The sequence below is a fragment of the Vulpes lagopus genome, chromosome 3 (assembly GCF_018345385.1).
Source record: "Vulpes lagopus strain Blue_001 chromosome 3, ASM1834538v1, whole genome shotgun sequence".
NCBI lineage: Eukaryota > Metazoa > Chordata > Mammalia > Carnivora > Canidae > Vulpes > Vulpes lagopus.
Window position 1 is genome coordinate 139,488,224 of NC_054826.1, and position 19,470 is coordinate 139,507,693.

Sequence of the window (19,470 nt, forward strand, 5' to 3'; positions counted from 1 at the left end):
TTTTCCTTGAAACATCCTAGAGCACCCTAAATTGAATGATGCCCCCTTCCTAGCTTCCCTAGCATCTCATCCCTCCTTTTTAGCATAGCTTGGTTAAAGTGCACTTCAACTGTTCATTTGTTTGTCTCTCACTAGACCAAAACCCCCTGAGGGGAGGGACATTTCTCATTTACCTTTAATTCTCACCATCTGACACAATGCCTGGCATCATAGGATTTGTGTTTGTTACCTTCGCTTTGGGATTCCGGTTGGCTTAATTATCCTGGGCTTTCCGGCTGTTAGTTATGGTATATAAGAATAGCAAGATTTGAAATTATGAGTTTTATTTATTTAAAAATTCAAATATTTAAGATCATTGTGCCTAAGTGATTATTATGAAATGTGATATTGATTGGTAGAAATGTTTGGAGCTGAGAAAAGTCAACTTTTGGAGACACTGCAGTCTCTTTCAAGGTCATAGTCACGATAAGGGGCTCAAACAAATTTCCCTAGATAAACTTCCCAGTTCTCATTACTAGCTTAACTTATATTTTATCAAGTATTTAAGATTATAGTTCTTGTAAACTAATGGCAGTAAGTCTTCTGTTTTGTTTTTTTTTTTTTTTAAAGATTTTTTATTTATTTATTCATGATAGTCACACAGAGAGAGAGAGAGAGAGGCAGAGACACAGGCAGAGGGAGAAGCAGGCTCCATGCACCGGGAGCCCGACGTGGGATTCGATCCCGGGTCTCCAGGATCGCGCCCCGGGCCGAAGGCAGGCGCCAAACCGCAGCGCCACCCAGGGATCCCAAGTCTTCTGTTTTGAATGTTCAATCTGCTATACTTAGTTCTGTTGGTATTGTGGTATGTGTGCAATTATAAAGAATCTTAATTTGTATAAAAATAACTTTATTAATGGAACTCTACCAATAACCACACGTGTGAAAATCACGTGGCAAACGTGATAAACATCCTTAAGATCCATTGTCTAGAAATCATCAAAACATGTTTTTTTTTTTCAAATCATTGAAGAGTGAGTTAGCTCTTTATACTTCTTGAAAAATATCATCCTACATTATCATTTTAAGTTAGTCCTGGAAACACAATCGGTCCTATATTCAGCATAGAGAGATGTGGCGTACTATACACACTCATAGAGTAAGATAATGTTTATCTCAAATTCATCATTTCAAAGAAAATTAACCGCTCACTTCTGAAATGCATTGCTGTATGGTTAAAAGATGATTTCATCTTCACTTCCTCAAAAATAATCCTGAGAATAATTTTCCCCTCTCTTCAATTATGTATGTAATGATGCATACTTTGACCAGGAATGCTAAATTATATAAGATTTTATTTGTGTAGTGCCATTAGGGAAATATGTCTTAGCATACAACACAATAGCCATTATCTCAAATGACCTTGAGATTTCAGGAGTTTTATTTTAGTTGTTTAATATGTTTAGAACTCATATGTCAAGAGAGTTCTTTAATACTATTTGGCTTGATTATGGATCGAGGTTTCTTGTCATTATTTTGACATCACCCAACTGTCCTCTCTAGGAAATGCATCAATTTTCTTCTCAGTTCTATTCACTTAACCTTGATCTATATGTCACTGCATGAATTTTCAAAGTGGTTCAATTTTGTCTAAAGAAGGAATTCTCCTTAGGGGGAAGGGATATGCTTCTTGATGTATTTCTAAATGCTTCTGCTTGTTTCCTCATTCTGAATGGCAAGCTGTTGTGCCCAAATATGGTTTCAGAGTTTAGGCTCTGACAATAAAATTATTTGTTGCTTTTGTCATCTGCAAATAGAAAACAGTCTGTGACAAGCATCTTTTCACAGTACCCTATTCTATCTGTACACAGGCCAAAAAATAATTTTTTTTCTTGTTGAATATCTTGGGTGGGTTTTTGGAAGAGATTCTGAAGTGATTCTGCTGTGGGGGAGACATGGTGAGAAATAGATTTCTTTTTATTAATCATATGGACATGGCCCTAGGAATAGCCACCACAGGGAGAACTCACAATCAAAGAAATCTTTCTTGTGAAACCAACAAAAGAAAATGACAAAAAGTATAATATTTATAGTAGTATCTTCAGTGTTTAAATGTGCAGTTGAATATCTTTTTTTTTAAGATTTTATTTACTTATTCAAGAGAGACACAGAGAGAGACACAGGGACACAGGCAGAGGGAGAAGAAGCAGGCTCCATGCAGGGAGCCCGATGTGGGACTCGATCCCAGGACTCCAGGATCATGTTCTGGCCCGAAGGCAGGCGCTAACCCGCTGAGCCACCCAGGAATCCCAGTTGAATATCTTTTTGGAAACCCTAATACATTTAATATTGTACATTTTGATTGTCAGAAAACTAAGAACTATAATCAAAATCCAATAGAATTCTCCCATCAGGTTAGATATATTTATCCTTTAAAAATTAGAGAGGGAGACAAACCATGAAAGACTCTTAACTCTGGGAAATGAACAAAGGGTTGCGGAAGGGGAGATGGGTGGGGGGTTTGGGTAACTGGGTGACTGGTACTGAGGAAGGCCCTTGATGGGATGAGCACTGGGTGTTATACTATATGTTGGCAAATCGAACTTCAATAAAAACAAATGAAAAAAATTTGTAATAGAAATGTTCTTCCAGGGATGAGAAAGTATATGTTTTTTTCTATTCATATAGACTTCATGAAGATTTACGATATCCTATTTTGTTTTCCTGGAGATACAATCTCCAAAGGACTGAACAAAATACTTATTTCATTATCACTTTAAAGTAAATGAAAAGGGAATATTAAGGATGAAATTTTCCATTTTAAGGGCAATTTCAGAGATATAAGAAAATGTATTTCACAGACACGAAAGGAATTTTTACAGTTTCTGGTACAACATCACGAAGACAAGTTATTTTTAAAACATCCCTCCAAGCATTTTTTTAAAAATCTGAAAAGCAAACACAAAGTGATTTATATTTAAATGCCTGTATCAAAAATCAGTTGATCTTCTTTTGTTCATATAAAGATTCTTTTAAAGACTATTGCTGACATGAGGTCTTTTGTTTTACATGGTCTTCTCTCCAAGTGAATGGATGAGAGCAGGAAATGCCTCTCCTCACAAAAATGGGCTTTAAAAAAGTTTTTTTTTTTTTTAATTTAAATTCAATTTAGTTAACATATAGTGTATTATTAGTCTCAGGGGTAGGATTTAGTGATTCACCAGTTGCATGTAACACCCACTGCTCATCACATCAAGTGCCCTCCTTAATGCCTATCAGAGGTGGGCTTTAAAAATCATTTCAAAACGAAGGACTCCTCTTGCTTTCCCTCCTCCACTCACCACCCCATTTTGCAACAGGTTTATCCTAGCATATAGATAAAAAGAAAGCAGAGTATCCTTGATGGTTGACAATGAGAGTCTACTTGTTATTTTTCACTTTCAGGAAAAGAGGAGGAGATTAGAATAGTAACTATGTAGTAAGATTAGAGACAGAATTTTGGGTCCAGGACAAGGGGACTATAGACTCTATAAGACCAATGTTGAGAAAATGAATGTTTTGGGATAAGTCCTTAAAGATAGAGGAGAAAATGGAATTGGAAAGAAGTCTGGAAGAAGTATGATATATACCTGGGAGAAAGATGTGAAAGCAGTATTAGATGTGAGTAAAGTCAGGATTTGGTTTTCCACTGTGTGTTTACCCCAGAACTACAAACCCAGTGTGGAAGAAAAGAACCACTGACACCCTGGAGTGTCACAGAGCTCTAAGTGATAGGAGGGAATTTAGGGACCCCAGAGTATAAATAGTTTCCTAGTTTGCCTTTTGTTTCATTAGGAGGCATGCAGCCACTCTGGAGGCCCTGTAGAGATCCCTAGATTCAGTGGGTCCTTTGTGGGGGGATTGGTACTGGATTTCCAGGTTCAGATTTGCCCTGTCATTTCTCAGGGCTCAAGAAAGAAAGCTGTGGCCAGAAGCCCCAGAAAACACCCTTAAATTGCATGTTGAATATTTATTAAGGAAATGAAGGAGTCACAGCGGCAGGAACACAGTGTTGAGGCCAAGGTCATTGTTCCCAGGACATGTAACAGTGTTAGCAAAGGGATCAGTGTGAGATAAACGGTTCCAGCAGCAAGTGCTACAATTAGACTCGCTTTCTTAAAAACGTAATAAAATACCTTAGGGAAGAAAGGCTTCTGGATATATGAAGAGAAAATTATTTAAATGATTAAATATCAAATGGTCTTGTATTTAATATCAACACAGTCATGAACATTTGTACAGAATTTTATTTCAAGTATTCTATTATAATAAATTTGGGGATTACACCCCAACTAGGAGAAATGCTTCCTGGTGTAATAGTTTAAAGCATATATTCTTTTTGCTCTTGTCAGATGACTGATGATATGGATTTTTTAGTAAGTCATTAGAGAAATGATAGGAAAATGCTATTATTCTGAGCAATACTGCACTTTAAATATGTTTTATTAGTTTGAGTCTCAGCTATTTCCAAGCACATCATTAATAGTTCCAGTCACCCTGGGGTTAACTGGAGTTCAAATAATTCATTAATTTACAAAGTATTTTCAGAACTTTTAAGTCTGATAAAGTTCTATGGAATATTAAGTTCTGATTTTTATCTTCTGAGAATATTTTGTATAATTTATTTGGTGTGTAAACATATGCTATAATTTTTTAACACAGGAGAAATTTTAAAAAGCAAATTCATAGATACATAAAAGTATAGAATTTGGAAGGTCTATGCACAGATTTTTCTAAAATTGCTGATGTGCTGAACCAGAATTGGCCAATTCATTAGGGAATCTTGTAAAACTTCCATTCAAATACAGCTTTTCATTTAATAACCACTTCCTCTGACATTCATGAGCATGGTAAAAGCAAACTAAGGGCTTTTACTGGTAGAAATAAATATTATTAACCTTGAAACATGTTCCTTGTCCTTTATGTAGGATTTTGGGGGCAGAAGAGGTGGTAGAAAGGCTTGCCCAGTCTTATTTATTAATGAATTAATGAAAATGCGTTTATTCATAATGTGTAAGTTAGCAAACTAAAAATAACTATGTTTTAAATTTAACTTCAGTAGGTTAGGGCATTTCTTTATAGTATATATTTAAAAATGCAAATGCTTGTTTTGCATCTAAAGTATTTTATTTTTGTGTGTGCGTGCCTGTGTGCACCAACGTGCCAGGAATGTGAATCACGCCCTTTCTACTTTATAATTGTTGATGTTCAGTGCTCATAATCAATAAAAAGTGCTAATCCAGTAAAAAAAAATCTAGCTGTAAGTGATATCAACATGCCTTTTGAGAAGAAAGTTCTTGGCTATATAATTATTTGTTTTTCCCCTCCAGCTTTCCAGACTTCAGATACCAAATCAACACATTAATTAGGAAGCATATCAGAAATGTCATACTAGCTATTCAAGGAGAATTATGTAGTTACAAACATTTTTGAGAACGATTTATAAAACTGAACATTAGAGACCCATCAAGTTTGTAATTATATAATCTTAACTTTTATTTATTTATTTTTAAAGATTTTATTTATTTATTCATGAGAGACACAGAGAGACAGAGAGGCAGAGACATAGGCAGAGGGAGAAGCAGTCTCCCTGTGAAGAACCCAAGGTGGGACTTGATCCCGGAACCCAGGATCAGGACCTGAGCCGAAGGCAGACACTCAACCGGTGAGCTATCCAGGCGACCCAATCTTAACTTCTATTGCCAGTGATTTTCAACTATTAAGTTACATGTCATTTTCACAATATCTCAAAGACATGATCTTTCTGTTTCAAGATTTCAAGTTCTACTTTTTGTTTTTAACGCGTTTATTACACAAACATGGTCATTCTTAGTTTTTGGAGACTGACAAACATCATGGGGGGGGGGGGCAGTTCTTACCGTAATTGCAGGTCCAGCAAAAGCCAAACTCAGCAACATGAGGAATGGAATTGCCTCCTGGGTTGGTTCAATATACGGCATGCTAAGACTCCGGTCATAGCAGCTAAATCCAGAGTGCACGGGTTTGAAGACATCGGTGAGTTCAAGGAAATACAGGCTAACCACCGATGATGCCAATATAGGCAACTGAGAAGGAAGGATGTAGAAGAGCAATTTATTATTGTGCACACGTCACACATAGGATCAGTGCATCTTTAAGTAGAAACAAATGACGATCTCCCCTTCTCTCACCACTCTTCTCCAATCTCAGAGTTAAAACCTTCATAAGCACTACGGCTTCTGCTTTCAGAACTTATCTCTAATTCACCGACCTCCGTTACCAGCCTGCTATGAGCCCATGCCGTTGTCCCTCACCCTTGCTCCCGGATCAACCTCCTAACTGGTGTTGTACTTTCACTTTTCCTCCCCCCACCCCCCCACCTATCCACTATCCACTCAGCAAACCAAAGGGTCTTTGGAAAATATTTTCAGTCACATCCTTCCCTATCTTAACCATTCTAGTACCTTCCCATTCTACTTGAATAATATTCAAATGTCACATCATGGAATATAAATTTCTGCATGGACTGACTCTTGTTTCAACTTTTTTTCTTTTCTTTCTCTTCTCTTCCATCTTCTTGTATGATATTTATACAATGCCCCAACCGCCTGCCCACCATATCTAGTTGGTTTCCACACTTTTCCTAAAATTCCACGCTTTTCCTAAATAGTCTAATTCACTTCTACCTTCACATTTGCCATTCCTTCTTTTTGTGCTCTTCCTCTGGCTCTTTGTATGACTGGCTTCTTTTCATCATTTAATGATGACTTCCTGTACTTTCTAATGAAGGAAGACTTGATCCATCCTTCCCTCTCTAACCTTATACCATCTCGCTTTTTTTTTCTTTGTGGTCATTAACTGAAATTCACCTGTTTATTTTTCATCACTCTGTCTCCATCTCCCACTGAGGTACATGCACCATGAAGTGAGTTTTCCAGGGATATTTATTTTTTGCTGAGTTAGGGCACAGTATTGTTTCTGGCACATGATGGGCATGCAGTACATCATTTAATAATTTAATACTGCAATAAATACTTTCAGAATCTGAAAACTTATATCACACATGTATTAAGAATTGTTTAGCTTAAGGCTTTGTTACTTGTAGAGGATACAATATTTATTTGACTAAACAGGGCAGATTTTTGATGAAGACATTCTTGACCATCTGTGGTATCTGGTTGTTCGGTTAAAAAAAAAACACACACACACACCAAATTTAGAAAACAACATTATGCCTCCTCTTCCCAAGAGTCTTTTTGTAATGAGGTGAGAATTAGGTTTATTAGAAAAACTAATTATATAGAGAGATTAATCTGTCATTGTCCTCCTGTTATTCAGATTGATACTTTCCAATAGAACAAAAAGTACACCAAAACACTCACATTTCTCTCATTAGAACCCACGATCATTTGATCACTCAAACATCTGATCATTTCTCCTCATCATTCCCTTTCCTGTAATACACGCATAGGAGCTTTGAGTGTCGACCAGCTTTGCACTGCATGTGTGTGATGGAGATTTTTCATGTAAATCCACTTAAATATATTTTAGTTTTAATTTAACAAATAATGCATATAGCACTTACTATGTACCAGCCAATTTTCTGTTCCGTCTCCTCTAGTAAGTGGCAGATTTTGAGCCCATGGATTGGAGCTCCAAAGTCTTATTTCTTAACCACTATTCTATGCTTTTCTTTTTTTTTCAAAAATGATATTAGTTTTAGGATAATGAAATACAACTAGCATCAACTAATGGCGGGAGGGCTGTTTAGCTTAAAGTTCTAATTAAAGGTCTTACTTGCAAATTTTTAATTAAAAATATGTATCAGGTTTTATTTTTATTTTTTTAATTTTTATTTATTTATGATAGTCACACACACACACACACAGAGAGAGGGGCAGAGACACAGGCAGAGGGAGAAGCAGGTTCCATGCACCGGGTGCCCGACGTGGGATTCGATCCCGGGTCTCCAGGATCGCGCCCTGGGCCAAAGGCAGGTGCCAAACCGCTGCACCACACAGGGATCCCCAAAAATATGTATCAGTTTAACATAAATAGACATTATCTTAAAAGTACTGACTCCATGAAGTCAGTAAAAGTCTTCCCTCCATTAATGTGAATGTTAAGTATTTCACTTTTAAACCAGATTTGATGACCCATCTTCTTTCCTCTTTCCCTGATGCCTTTAGTTCATATTTTAGATCTTACAAAGATATTTTGTAAATGTGAATCAGATCTGAGACCCCTGATGCCCACCTAAAAGACGCTTGATCATCTCAGTTTAAGATACTACTGCTCCAGTGAAGTGTTTGATGTCTTCTGCAGAAAGGTGAACAAGACTTAGTCAACATGACCAATCTGAAAATTAAGCAAATCTTCTCTAGGAAAGACATTATTTGGCATTGAATTTTGTGGATAATTACTTTAGAATCTGCTACCAATGAAGATATAGCCATGAAATGAGAGTTCTAGTCCTATAGTGTGCATGTGTCTGTGTGTGTACATGTGTAGGTATAAACAGGAAGGGACACTCTGAATTCCACATACTGTAGTCAAACCAATGGGGTCATATGGTTTTCAAGGCAACCAGGGGGTTCTAATATCAGCTCTTCTACTCACTACTACCAATGTGAACTTGGAAATGTTTTCCTTAAGTCTCAGTCTTCTTATCCATGAAATCAGTACATTGACAGTATGTACCCATCATCACAGGTAGTTGAAAGTATGAAAGGAGCCACTGCAAGTAATTTTCAACAATACTTGGGATGAAGAATAGCTTATAAATGTTAGTATTATTATTGCTATTGCTATAACTATTAGTAATATACTTGTCAAGTGTCCCCTTTTTCATAATTCTTTACATGGTAATTCTTTTTGAGAGTAATTTCCTCATTCTTAATTCCCTAGTTCTTCTTTTTAGGAAATTTTTATATGCTGTTCTTTATAATAGTTATCTGCTATAGGTTAGTTGGAGTCTTTGCTCTGCTTCTCAATGAAAATTTCCTTAAAGTGGGAGCCTAATCTTACTCATTTCTGTATTTCCACTAATATACATCAGAGTGACTTCCAAATACATATGCATGTATGTAAATATAGTAAATTAATTTTTAAGTGAAAATAATTTCCTTCAGTAATGTGATGCACCTTAGTCATTGCAGACAGCAGTCTTCCTGAAACTGCCCATTTTTCCAGCTACACCATTTTTCTAACCATGTATTAATAGCCTTTACAGTTCTATAGAAACATATTTTAAGACCCTCATCTGTTTTCAGAATAATGGTCATATTTTTCTTCTTTTTGGCACTTCTCTGGCTTTTTTTTTTTTAACTTTTATTCTTTGTATTCTACTTCATTTTTTAAATTTTATTTGTTAGACAGGGATATATATATATATATATATATTTATTTTAGATTTTATTTATTTATTCATAGAAATGCAGAGAGAGAGAGAGAGAGGCAGAGACACAGGCAGAGGGAGAAGCAGGCTCCATGCAGAGAGCCTGACGTGGGACTCGATCCAGGGTCTCCAGGATCACACCCTGGGCTGCAGGCAGCGGTAAACCGCTATCTCTCTCTCTCTCTCTATATATATATATATATAGAGAGAGAGAGAGAGAGAAAACACAAACAGAGAGAGTGTCAGGAAGAAGGAGAAGCAGATTCGCCGCTGAGCAGAAAGCTTGATGTGGGGTTCAGTCCAAAGACCCTGAGATCAGGACCCGAGCTGAAGGTAGCTCGTTAATCTGACTGTGCCACCCAGAACCCTTCAATTTGTTCTTAAGAATGATCTGAACAAAATATTTATAATATTTGTGGAAAAAGTAGTTTTATACACTGTTGTCCTATACTATATTTTACTACCAGACAATGTAATGAATTAAATTACAATGCTTCCGAATATTACTCAGCCATCAGAAAGGATGAAGACCTACCATTTACATCAACATGGATGGAACTGGAAGGGTATTATGCTGAGTGAAATTAGTCAGTTGGAGAAAGACAATTATCATACGGGTTCATTAATTTGTGGAATATAAGAAATAGTGAAAGGGACCATAAGGGAAGCAGAGGGAACTGAGTGGGAAAAATTAGAGAGGAAGACAAACTATGAGAGGCTCCTGACTCTGGGAAACAAACAAAGGGCTGCAGAAGGGGAGGTAGTGAGGGGGATGGGGTGACTGGGTGATGGGCACTAAGGAGGGCACGTGATATGATGAGCACTGGTGTTATACTATATGCTGGCAAATTGGATTTAAATAAAAAAAAATTACAATGGTTCCTTCTAACACACTTATCTTCAGAAGTATCATCTTTTGAAATACTCATCAACGAAACTTCCTTTTGAATGGAAGAACTTTAACAGATGGTATGTACTAATTTGGGCACAGATATAGAATTGATATATATACATAATAAAATCACAGACATCTTTCGTTTGCATTTAAAATGAGATTTAAAAAGATATTTTTAAAAATCCATATAGGCAGGCATTAGGAATTTTATTCTCTAGTTATGTTGTAGCCAAGAAAAAAGTGTGAATTTGCTATTTTTATGCAGCAATATAGAGGATGGAAAGAAATTACCTGAAGATTAGGAAAATGGTTTTCAAAAAAAACGAGATTGATTCGTCTAATTATCATCTGCTAAGGAACTTGTGAGTAAAAATAGTAGAAGCAATTCTTGAGAGAAAATTACAACAGTTTTAGAGGACAAGGCAAACAAAAGAAATGTGTTTCAAAAGATTACATTTGCCAGATAATATTGATTTTTTGAGGCCTATTTAAAAAATACAAATCGACAATAGATATCAATTTTAGCAAAACATTTTATGGAATCTATCATGACATTTTATCTAGGTCAGATAACTTAATTTGCTTCTAGCATGTTGATAATAGGAACAAACTTTCCTTCTCATTTGGGAGAGTTTACCTTGCTCTTGGCCTAGAGTAATTACAGGTCAATTCCATTCTTTTCCTTTCTTATGGCCATCGGGAACGTAGAGTCTTATGAAATCCTCCTATACTGGTGGGATCATAGTCGCAAAGGGCCAATTAACATATATAATATTAAATGCTCCTTTGTTTATTTATTTATTCAACAAATATCTACGGAGAGCCTGCAAGCACTAGGCCTTGCTCTGTGTCCTGGGAACACAGACAGAATCAAACAAAATCTTTCTTCTCATGAAGATCTCGTTCTAGCTAAGGAAGGCAGATAAAAATTTAAAAATTATGGTACAAGAAGGAGTGTATACTCTAAAGAAGATAAAAAAAAGATGGCTATGGTAATTGAGTGCCTGGATTGCTACCTTAGATCGGAGAAGACCTACCTAAGTAAGGTTTCATTTAAGCAGAGACTTGATGTGGCAAGAAAGAACATATAAAAACCAGGTAAAAGGCAGAGTCAAAAGGGAGAAGTGATGTAAGAAGTCAAAGAGGTGGAGCCTCTTGGGGCCAAGCTTTGCAAAGGATTGAAGGCTGTGGCCAGAGTTAATCGTTTATTCACACAGTACATTTGGAAATGCTTTGGAGAATTTAAGCAGAGGTGTAATATGACTTGAAATCTGTTTTACAAACATCACTCTGGCTGTTGGGTTGAGGATGGATTGTAGTGGGTCAAAGTAGAAGCAGGGTGAAAATTTAGAAGGCTCATCAAAACTCAGCAAATGCTTCTTGAATATACTGTACGCAGTAGACACTGCTCTGCGAGTGAGAAAGACAGCAGTAAACAAAAGAGCAAACTCCCTGCACCCACTGAGCATCCATGCTAGTGGCTGCATGGCACTTGCAGTAAGCCAGGCAAGACGTGATGGCAGCTTTTACGCAGGTGTAGTGTGAAGAAGTTGCCCGACCTGGATATGATTTAGGAGACAGAAGTGACAGGACTTGTTGATGGTCTGATCACTGAAGGAAAAAGACTAAAGGCTGATTTGAAGGATGCAAAGCTTGAGCAATCAGGTCAGTGGCATCATTTATGGAAAGAGGGAAGGCTGGGAGAAGCTTGAGTAAGAGAAATCCGAGGTTCTGTTCTGGAAATACAAAAGTAAAGATGCCTCTTAGGTATCAAAGAACGTAGCTGTCAGAAAAGAGTAAGATGCCAATCTGGGCCAAGGCTGCTGGTGGAAAATTGTACATTATTGCTACAAGATGATTTAAACAACAGCACACTTGCTTTTCAACACTTGCACAAGAAATTTCAGAACGAAATTTCTTTGCTTTTCATAAGAATAATTGGCACAAGAATCAAAGAACGTAATTGTGTATATTCATACCACTCATGTGCAAGAGGTAATCTACAAGGAAAAGAACATGTTTAAAAGTGAATAAAAAATTTCATTTTATTTTTTATGAATAATGAATTTTATTTTATTTTTTTAAAGATTTTATTTATTTATTCATGAGAGACACACAAAGAGAGAGGCAGAGACACAGGCAGAGGAAGAAGCAGGCTCCCTGCAGGGAGCCTGATGTGGGACTCAATGCTGGACTCCAGGATCATGGACTCAACCATTGAGCCACCCAGGTGTCCCTGAATAATGAATTTTAAATGAGAGGGTGGGAATCAATTCTGATGAAGTATCCCCAAATTGTATAAAATGTGAAATTTAAAACGTTAACACAATATATTGAAATCAAGTTCAAACCAGAAGAAATATTAGCAGATCAAAGGAATTTTACTAAATTTGTGCCACAAAGGAAATTGTCATAGGTCAACACAGCGATGATAGAATTTCCCACTTCCGATGGTGCAATATTTAATGACATTCCTCAGTAATTTTTGCCTTGTAGTTACTAGAGATAAATGTTTCCTTAAAATATTGGCAATGATAATTACCAATAATATATACTTCAATATAGTATAGGGCTTTATAGTTTATAAGCCTATCTGAATTGCAGCATATTTAGATGAACTACAATGAATCTCAAAAATATGGGTTATAAAAAACACACTAACGTGTAGTATTGTTAAGGGAAGGAACAGGCCAAGAATGAGTCTATAACATCATTCAAGGTTTAGGTTTCTAAACTAGTTTTCAGAAATAAACTGGCTGTGGTTTCAATAGCATGCATAGGTACAAATTCAAACAGGGCAGTGTGATAGAAGGAAACCAATGCCAACCTTAGAGCCAGGAGAAGCCAGTTTCTCCCCTCATTTATTCCACTAGCTTCTGGAATTTGAGGCAAGTCATTTAACCTTTCTGGGCTTCATCTGTTGTCAGTGAAATGAGGGGCTGCTTACATTGCCATTTAGTTCTAGAATTCTCCATATGCTGGCATGATTTCAGAAACATTCTATTCCATTTCTTTTACATGGTCACTACCCTCTGTAATGTATTACCTCTGTCCTCTGCGTGATTCATTTCATCCTCTACAATGCTTCTAGGCTGATTTTTCTAGAGTTCACATCTGATCATGCCTTTAAGAGTGTCCCACCAATAACCAAAATAAGTGCCAATTTTTTAGAATGGTACTTATGACCTTTAACATTATATAGCCTAGTCTGCCTTTCTCATTTAATTTTGCTCCATACCTACTTTCCACTGTCCCAACCCACAAACAGCTTATGTTCCCATCACACTGATGTCTCAAAAGACATGTTGTTGTCTCTGCTTCACATTACATCTTCACATTCGTGTCCCATAAAAATTGTCCTCATAAAGGTCAAGATCACATGATTTTTTTCTCCTTGAAACCTTCTTCATGCTCTTCATTCAGAACTGAAGACTCTGACTCCTGTACTCCGTATATATTTTATTGAAGGACCTGTTTGTCGGCCTTGTATTATAATTTTCTGTATATTTCAGCCCTGGTCCTAAGATTAGATACTTAAAAGTGAGAAATGTGTATCTCACAGTGCTTTGGAAGTTTTAGGTGGTCAGTAAATGTCCACCAAATTCAATCAAAAGAAGTCAGGACATTACTATTACACAGAAAACATGAACAATATCTTAACACTCACATAGCATTTGTGTTGGGCATGTGGGTGCCAGATACTGTGGTAAATTCTATAAAAGACTGCTGCATTCAGTCCACACCTTATAAAGTATCTATTGATATTCCCAATTTACAGATGAGAAACTGAGGCAGATGTAGGTTACATGAATTGTCCAGGGGTCACAAAGCTGGTGAGTGGGAGCACCCAGATTCCTACCCAGGTGCCTACCTCCAGGACACATGCTGTAAACTTCTTTGCTCACGGCTGTCAACCTGCTTTCCCCTCAACATTGCTACAATGGCTGTGATTGCCAAAGGGGAAGAGGGTGTTTCAGGGAATATGTGCCCTTTGGGAAAAAAAAAAAAAAACAACTGCTTCTTTACTCTTACATAGTTTCTCTACCAATTTCTTCAGCATCCAAACATGAAAATTGCTTCTTGTGCTCAAATCTACTACCTATCTTTTCTACAGCTGAGTTCCCTTTTAGTTACTGAAGGTAGGATTTATTGAGCAGTAACTCAGGTCTAAGAAGAAAAGAATTTTTATTGGGTTGTTATTTAGGCATTTCCCCATAAATTATCTAATTTAATACTCATGACCCCTTTGGGAATTTTAAGATAAACCTCGAGAAGAGACCCTGCTACCACCAGAGAAGCTAAATGGCATGCTCAGCTTCTGAGTAGCAAGTCAGAGTGGGGAACCCTATCTGTTAAATTCCCTGGAAGCACAAGCCCCGCTACACCCTGCTGCCACTCTGGCACATGTCGCCAGCTGGCATTAGTCTGGTGCTTTTCAGGAAAGAATAGCCCCAGGCTTCAGTGGAAATGCCACTTAAGGACAGAGGCGAGAGCTGGCCATGCATGCGAGGGTTTAAACAGAGGCATCAAGGGTGAAAAGTACTTGGTACTTTTAAATCACGCTCTTAATCATCTGATTTCCAAGGTCTTAAATTTCTTCCCTGTGTAGTTTCTCCAATGCAATTTAAATTTTTTTTTTTTTTGGTAATATCTTAAGAAGCCTTCATTATATGTTGGGTGTTTTCTGCTTTTATTTTCACTTTTGTTTTCCCTCGTAAAGAACTTCTGGTATAAAATACCAGGGATTGGGCATCCTTAAAGCTCCAGATGCTTTCTGTCCTTGATGTTTCCTTTGGATCATTTTCTCTAACTGCACAGAGATGGCCAGATGAATGCCTCTGTCATAGTGATTGTCATATGGGATGGCAGTTGCTCCTTCACTTTTCTCTTTTCTTCAGTGATAAAACCCTCGAGAACAGAGAAATGGTCTTATTTATTAATTCTCTATCCCCAGGGCCTAGTAAAGCAAAGGACATACCCAGTAGCTTCAATGTAGAATAAAAACATATATGGATGGGTAGCTTGAACATATATGTTAAGTGTTTACACAATTCTTGTTGTGTGGTTAACACGATAAAAGGAAAATCCCCATGTTAAAAGATCCTTGCCTTCTTCTATCACAGAACATGTTCCTATTATAAATTTCTAGAATTCTAATAATGTTTTTTTAAAGCATTGAAGAACACATGAAACTCAAACTAAATCCTTCAAAAAGCAATAGTAGTTAATAGGGATGAGCAACCAGACCTAATATATATGTTAAGTTTGATGGGAAAACCCTGTTCTATGTTTTTATATCCAAATATCAATTACATCTTTGCAGCTCCAAAAACACTAATTACAATCAGTCAATGATCAAAGAGTAAAGTTTAAAATAATAATATATTTCTGTTTTATCACCCAAATATTGATACAGCATTAGACTGGCATAGTAAGCTTTGTAATCACCAGTTTTAACCTCAGGTTTTGAAGATTGGCTCCTCTTACATAATTAGACAATGAAGTATGTGCATTGTCTGGGAAAGCATTTTGTTCTTTAAACTAAATTAGACATTAAGACCTGAGGCTGGGGACCTGTACCTCAATTGTTGAAAGGAATTACTTTTAAATCTTTCTAGGTTCGTAATTTCTTTCTCCCTGGAACATATACCTGACTTTTAAAAATATGGGTACAAGTATCAATTTAATGCTACTAATATTTTCCAGATGTCATTTAAAGTAGTTTACATTTCTGATTCATGCAATCTTTGCAAAACCTCTTACTATTAATAGGTACTATTATCATCCCCACAGTACAGTTGAGAGAACTGAGGCATAGACAGATTAGATGTTTCCTGCAAAACTATACAACTGGTTAGCTAGATTATAAACTCCAAGAAACCTACCACCTGAGCTCATGTTCATGATCATATACTTACTGCCTTTTTCTAAAAGATTCCACCTCTGAACTTTGGCTTCACAAAGACATTGAGAAATAAACTAATATTAAGTACATTTAATCTTTATATACCTTGGATGCCACCCTACAATTTCTGCTGGGATTGGTATTGTGCAGGTATTTTTTGAGGTCTCTTAAAAAATTAAAATTTTAACATACTTAGATTAAAAGACATTTTCACTATTACTTGAATTATTTCATTCATATAGAGAAAGCATACATATTTTTACCTGAATGGTCTTACAAAGGAAATGTACACAGCACAGTACTTTGGGGTCCAATACATATTTCCTAATATGAAACAACATAGGAGTAAAAGAAAAAAAAATATTGTCATGCAATAATGTCAGGGAAATGAAATGTAACTAAAAATTACTAAAATTTTGAGATAGCACAATAAAAAAATTCTGATTTTGAGATCTAAAGTGACATATAATTTTACATTATAAACAGAAATTATCGAATTAGAGACATCAGTATTTTGGAAACATTTTCTGAGTTGTTTACTAAATTCAGGTACGAAATTTGGCATTAAATCATTTAATTTAAGCACTATAAAAGTTTATATATTTTATTATATAACAAGTAATTGATTGATTTAACATTTATTGAGTGTATATTATGTGCCTGATATATTTTATTTGACCTATCAATTATCCAGCAAAGGAATTTCTAATCAATTTTTTTAGATAAGAACTTAACAATGTCTCATGAGCCACTCTCCTATTACCCATCTCTCCTCTCTGTTGTGTTAACCTCTGCAATCTTAAAATGAAAGGGCAGTATGGAGGAAGGGACAGGGCCTATTGAAGCAGGTGGGCTGGGAACTTTGGAATGAGCAGTGTGTAAAATCTTTCATAGCCCCCCCATAGAGAGGGCGTCTTCTGGGTGGTGCTGCACCTGGTCCTTCTTACACATGTTGGAATACTTATCTGGGTGATGAAGTATTAGCAATTTTTTCGCTCGTTTCTTAACTGGACTAGAAGGATCAGTAAGTAGGCTTTGGACTCAGCCAGAGAAGACTAAGGCCAAAACTAAGACCAAAGCTGAGGCTCAGTATAGTTTCTATCTCCCTATCTCTGTTAACTGACAAATTTCTTGACCAACATGACATTAATGCAACACAAATTTGTTGAGAACTTATTATATTCTCCCTGCTATTTCTATTGCTCTAGAGGTTGGAGTTTTAAAATGTGGAAAAAGGGGATCCCTGGGTGGCTCAGTGGTTTGGAGCCTGCCTTCAGCCCAGGGTGTGATCCTGGAGTTCTGGGATTGAGTCCCACATTGGGCTTCCTGCATGGAGCCTGCTTCTCCCTCTGCCTGTCTCTGCCTCTCTCTCTCTCTCTATGTCTCTCATAAATAAATAAAATCTTTAAAAAAAATAAGTAAAATGTGGAAAAAATAATTATATCCTGTCTAACTCATTTCAAAAGTTCATTTCTTTCTAGTATACAGTTGCCTATCTTTTTATGTTTTCCCATGGAGAAGACTTATGATCTAAACCTAAATCTTGGGGTACCTGGGTGGCTCAGTTGGTTATAAGTCTGTCTTCATCTCTGGCCTGCTTCTCCCTCTCCCTCTGTAACTCCTCTTGCTTGTGCTCTCTTCCTTTTTCTCTCTCTCTCTATTAAATAAATAAATAAATAAATAAATAAATAAATAAATAAATAAAATCTTTAATAAATAAATAAAATATACCCAAATCTTTACAACTGGAAGCTCTTTATGTTTTAATCACTCAAATCTCAGTTGCTATGATACAAGCATCTCCAGATCATCACACAGGAGGCAAAAACTTGTTAATTCTTTAGGGTATACCCAACTGTCTCAAAAGAAAAATTTCAATGAATTTCACCCTAATAGCCTTAATGAGGTCATTCATTCTCAGAGATTGGATTATCTTTTGATTCATCTTTTCTTGTAGAACATATATTTTTTTAATTTCATAGATGGCCGAACTGAAACATGAGAAGATAAGTAATTTGCACTGGATAGCTGCTGCCGAGTTCATATATGGTAGCACAGAATTCTAAAAAGATAAGAATGGCAAGGTCTCACAGAATGCGCACCTGCCAACATCCTTGGGTGAAGACTTGCAGTAGAGGGTTACACCAGTATATAGAAGGTGTTCAGTAAATGTGAATTTTCTCCCAATGACAAGGTCAAGTAAGGATACTCAAAGCAAGTGGCTTCGATTTTATTTTGTGTGTTTCTATCAATAAAAAATGAGCATGCAATCCAATAAGCATTTGTTTGTATGCATTTATATATTGAAACGAATTACTTTATCAGTGTATGCACATTATAAAACATACCAAAATGTGTGATACAAAAAAGTCAGGAAAACAACCTTCTTTCTGGAGAATTTAGTAAAGTCTGAAGCCACATAAAAAGTTTATTTCAGACAAGATAAGGAGTGGCTGGGTGTTGGCAAATGAGAAACAGAAAACTCATTTACTAAGCACTGAGTTAGTTACTCAGTTGCTAAGCATTAGAAATTGCTAGCCATATTATATAATTTGTACACAAAGAGTCACAAAAACGAATGTGCCCACAGTATTTTCACTATTTTACAAATGTGGAAATTGAGACGAAGACGGAGTGAGTGACTTACCCAGAGTTCACTAGAATGTGTGTCTTATGTAACTAAAAAAGTTATCTATGAAAATTAGAACGATGAGTTTTTTTGTTTAAATGATACCGCTCCTTGAAGTCTCAAATCTCAAAAAATCCCTAAGTATGCCTTAAAAAATAAAATGAGTATGAGTATAATTAAGAAATGAGGACTCATATAGACCCTTGGAGATTGATTTAATCTTCCATTGTTCAATAATTCATGAGACAGAGCAACATATTTTATGAGACATTCATCAGCACTTACTTTATAAATAAAAACATCTCCATTAGCTGAAAAAAAGAAAGTTAAGAACAAATTTATGTTCACATTAGTGTTGTTTTATTCCATCCATTCAGTGAAAATTTATTGAAACTCTACTATGGACTAGGAAGTATGCCAGTAATGGTTCCATATTATTTCCACTAATTTAACTAAAAGGCACATAATAAGCAATCAATAAATATTTATTCAATGAATAAATGAACTGTCATGAAGGTACAAACAGATTACACTCTGGTACACTTCATTTTAGAGCCCCCCTTTTGGAGACTACTTAATATACAATTGGTCTCTTTTAGGCTCTGTCCACATGGGCTCAGTTTCTGAAGCATGATTAAGACTTTATA

At 36.2% G+C, this 19,470-nt stretch overlaps 1 protein-coding gene across 1 annotated transcript in view; it reads right to left on the reverse strand.

Annotated features, from left to right (window-relative positions):
* Window positions 1-19,470, reverse strand: part of PLPPR4 (phospholipid phosphatase related 4) — a 40,094-nt gene that overhangs the window by 13,191 nt on the left and 7,433 nt on the right. Inside the window, exon 2 of the mRNA XM_041746961.1 lies at window positions 5,898-6,083. Coding sequence (XP_041602895.1) covers window positions 5,898-6,083 — 186 coding nt within the window. The remainder of the gene's footprint in view (window positions 1-5,897; window positions 6,084-19,470) is intronic.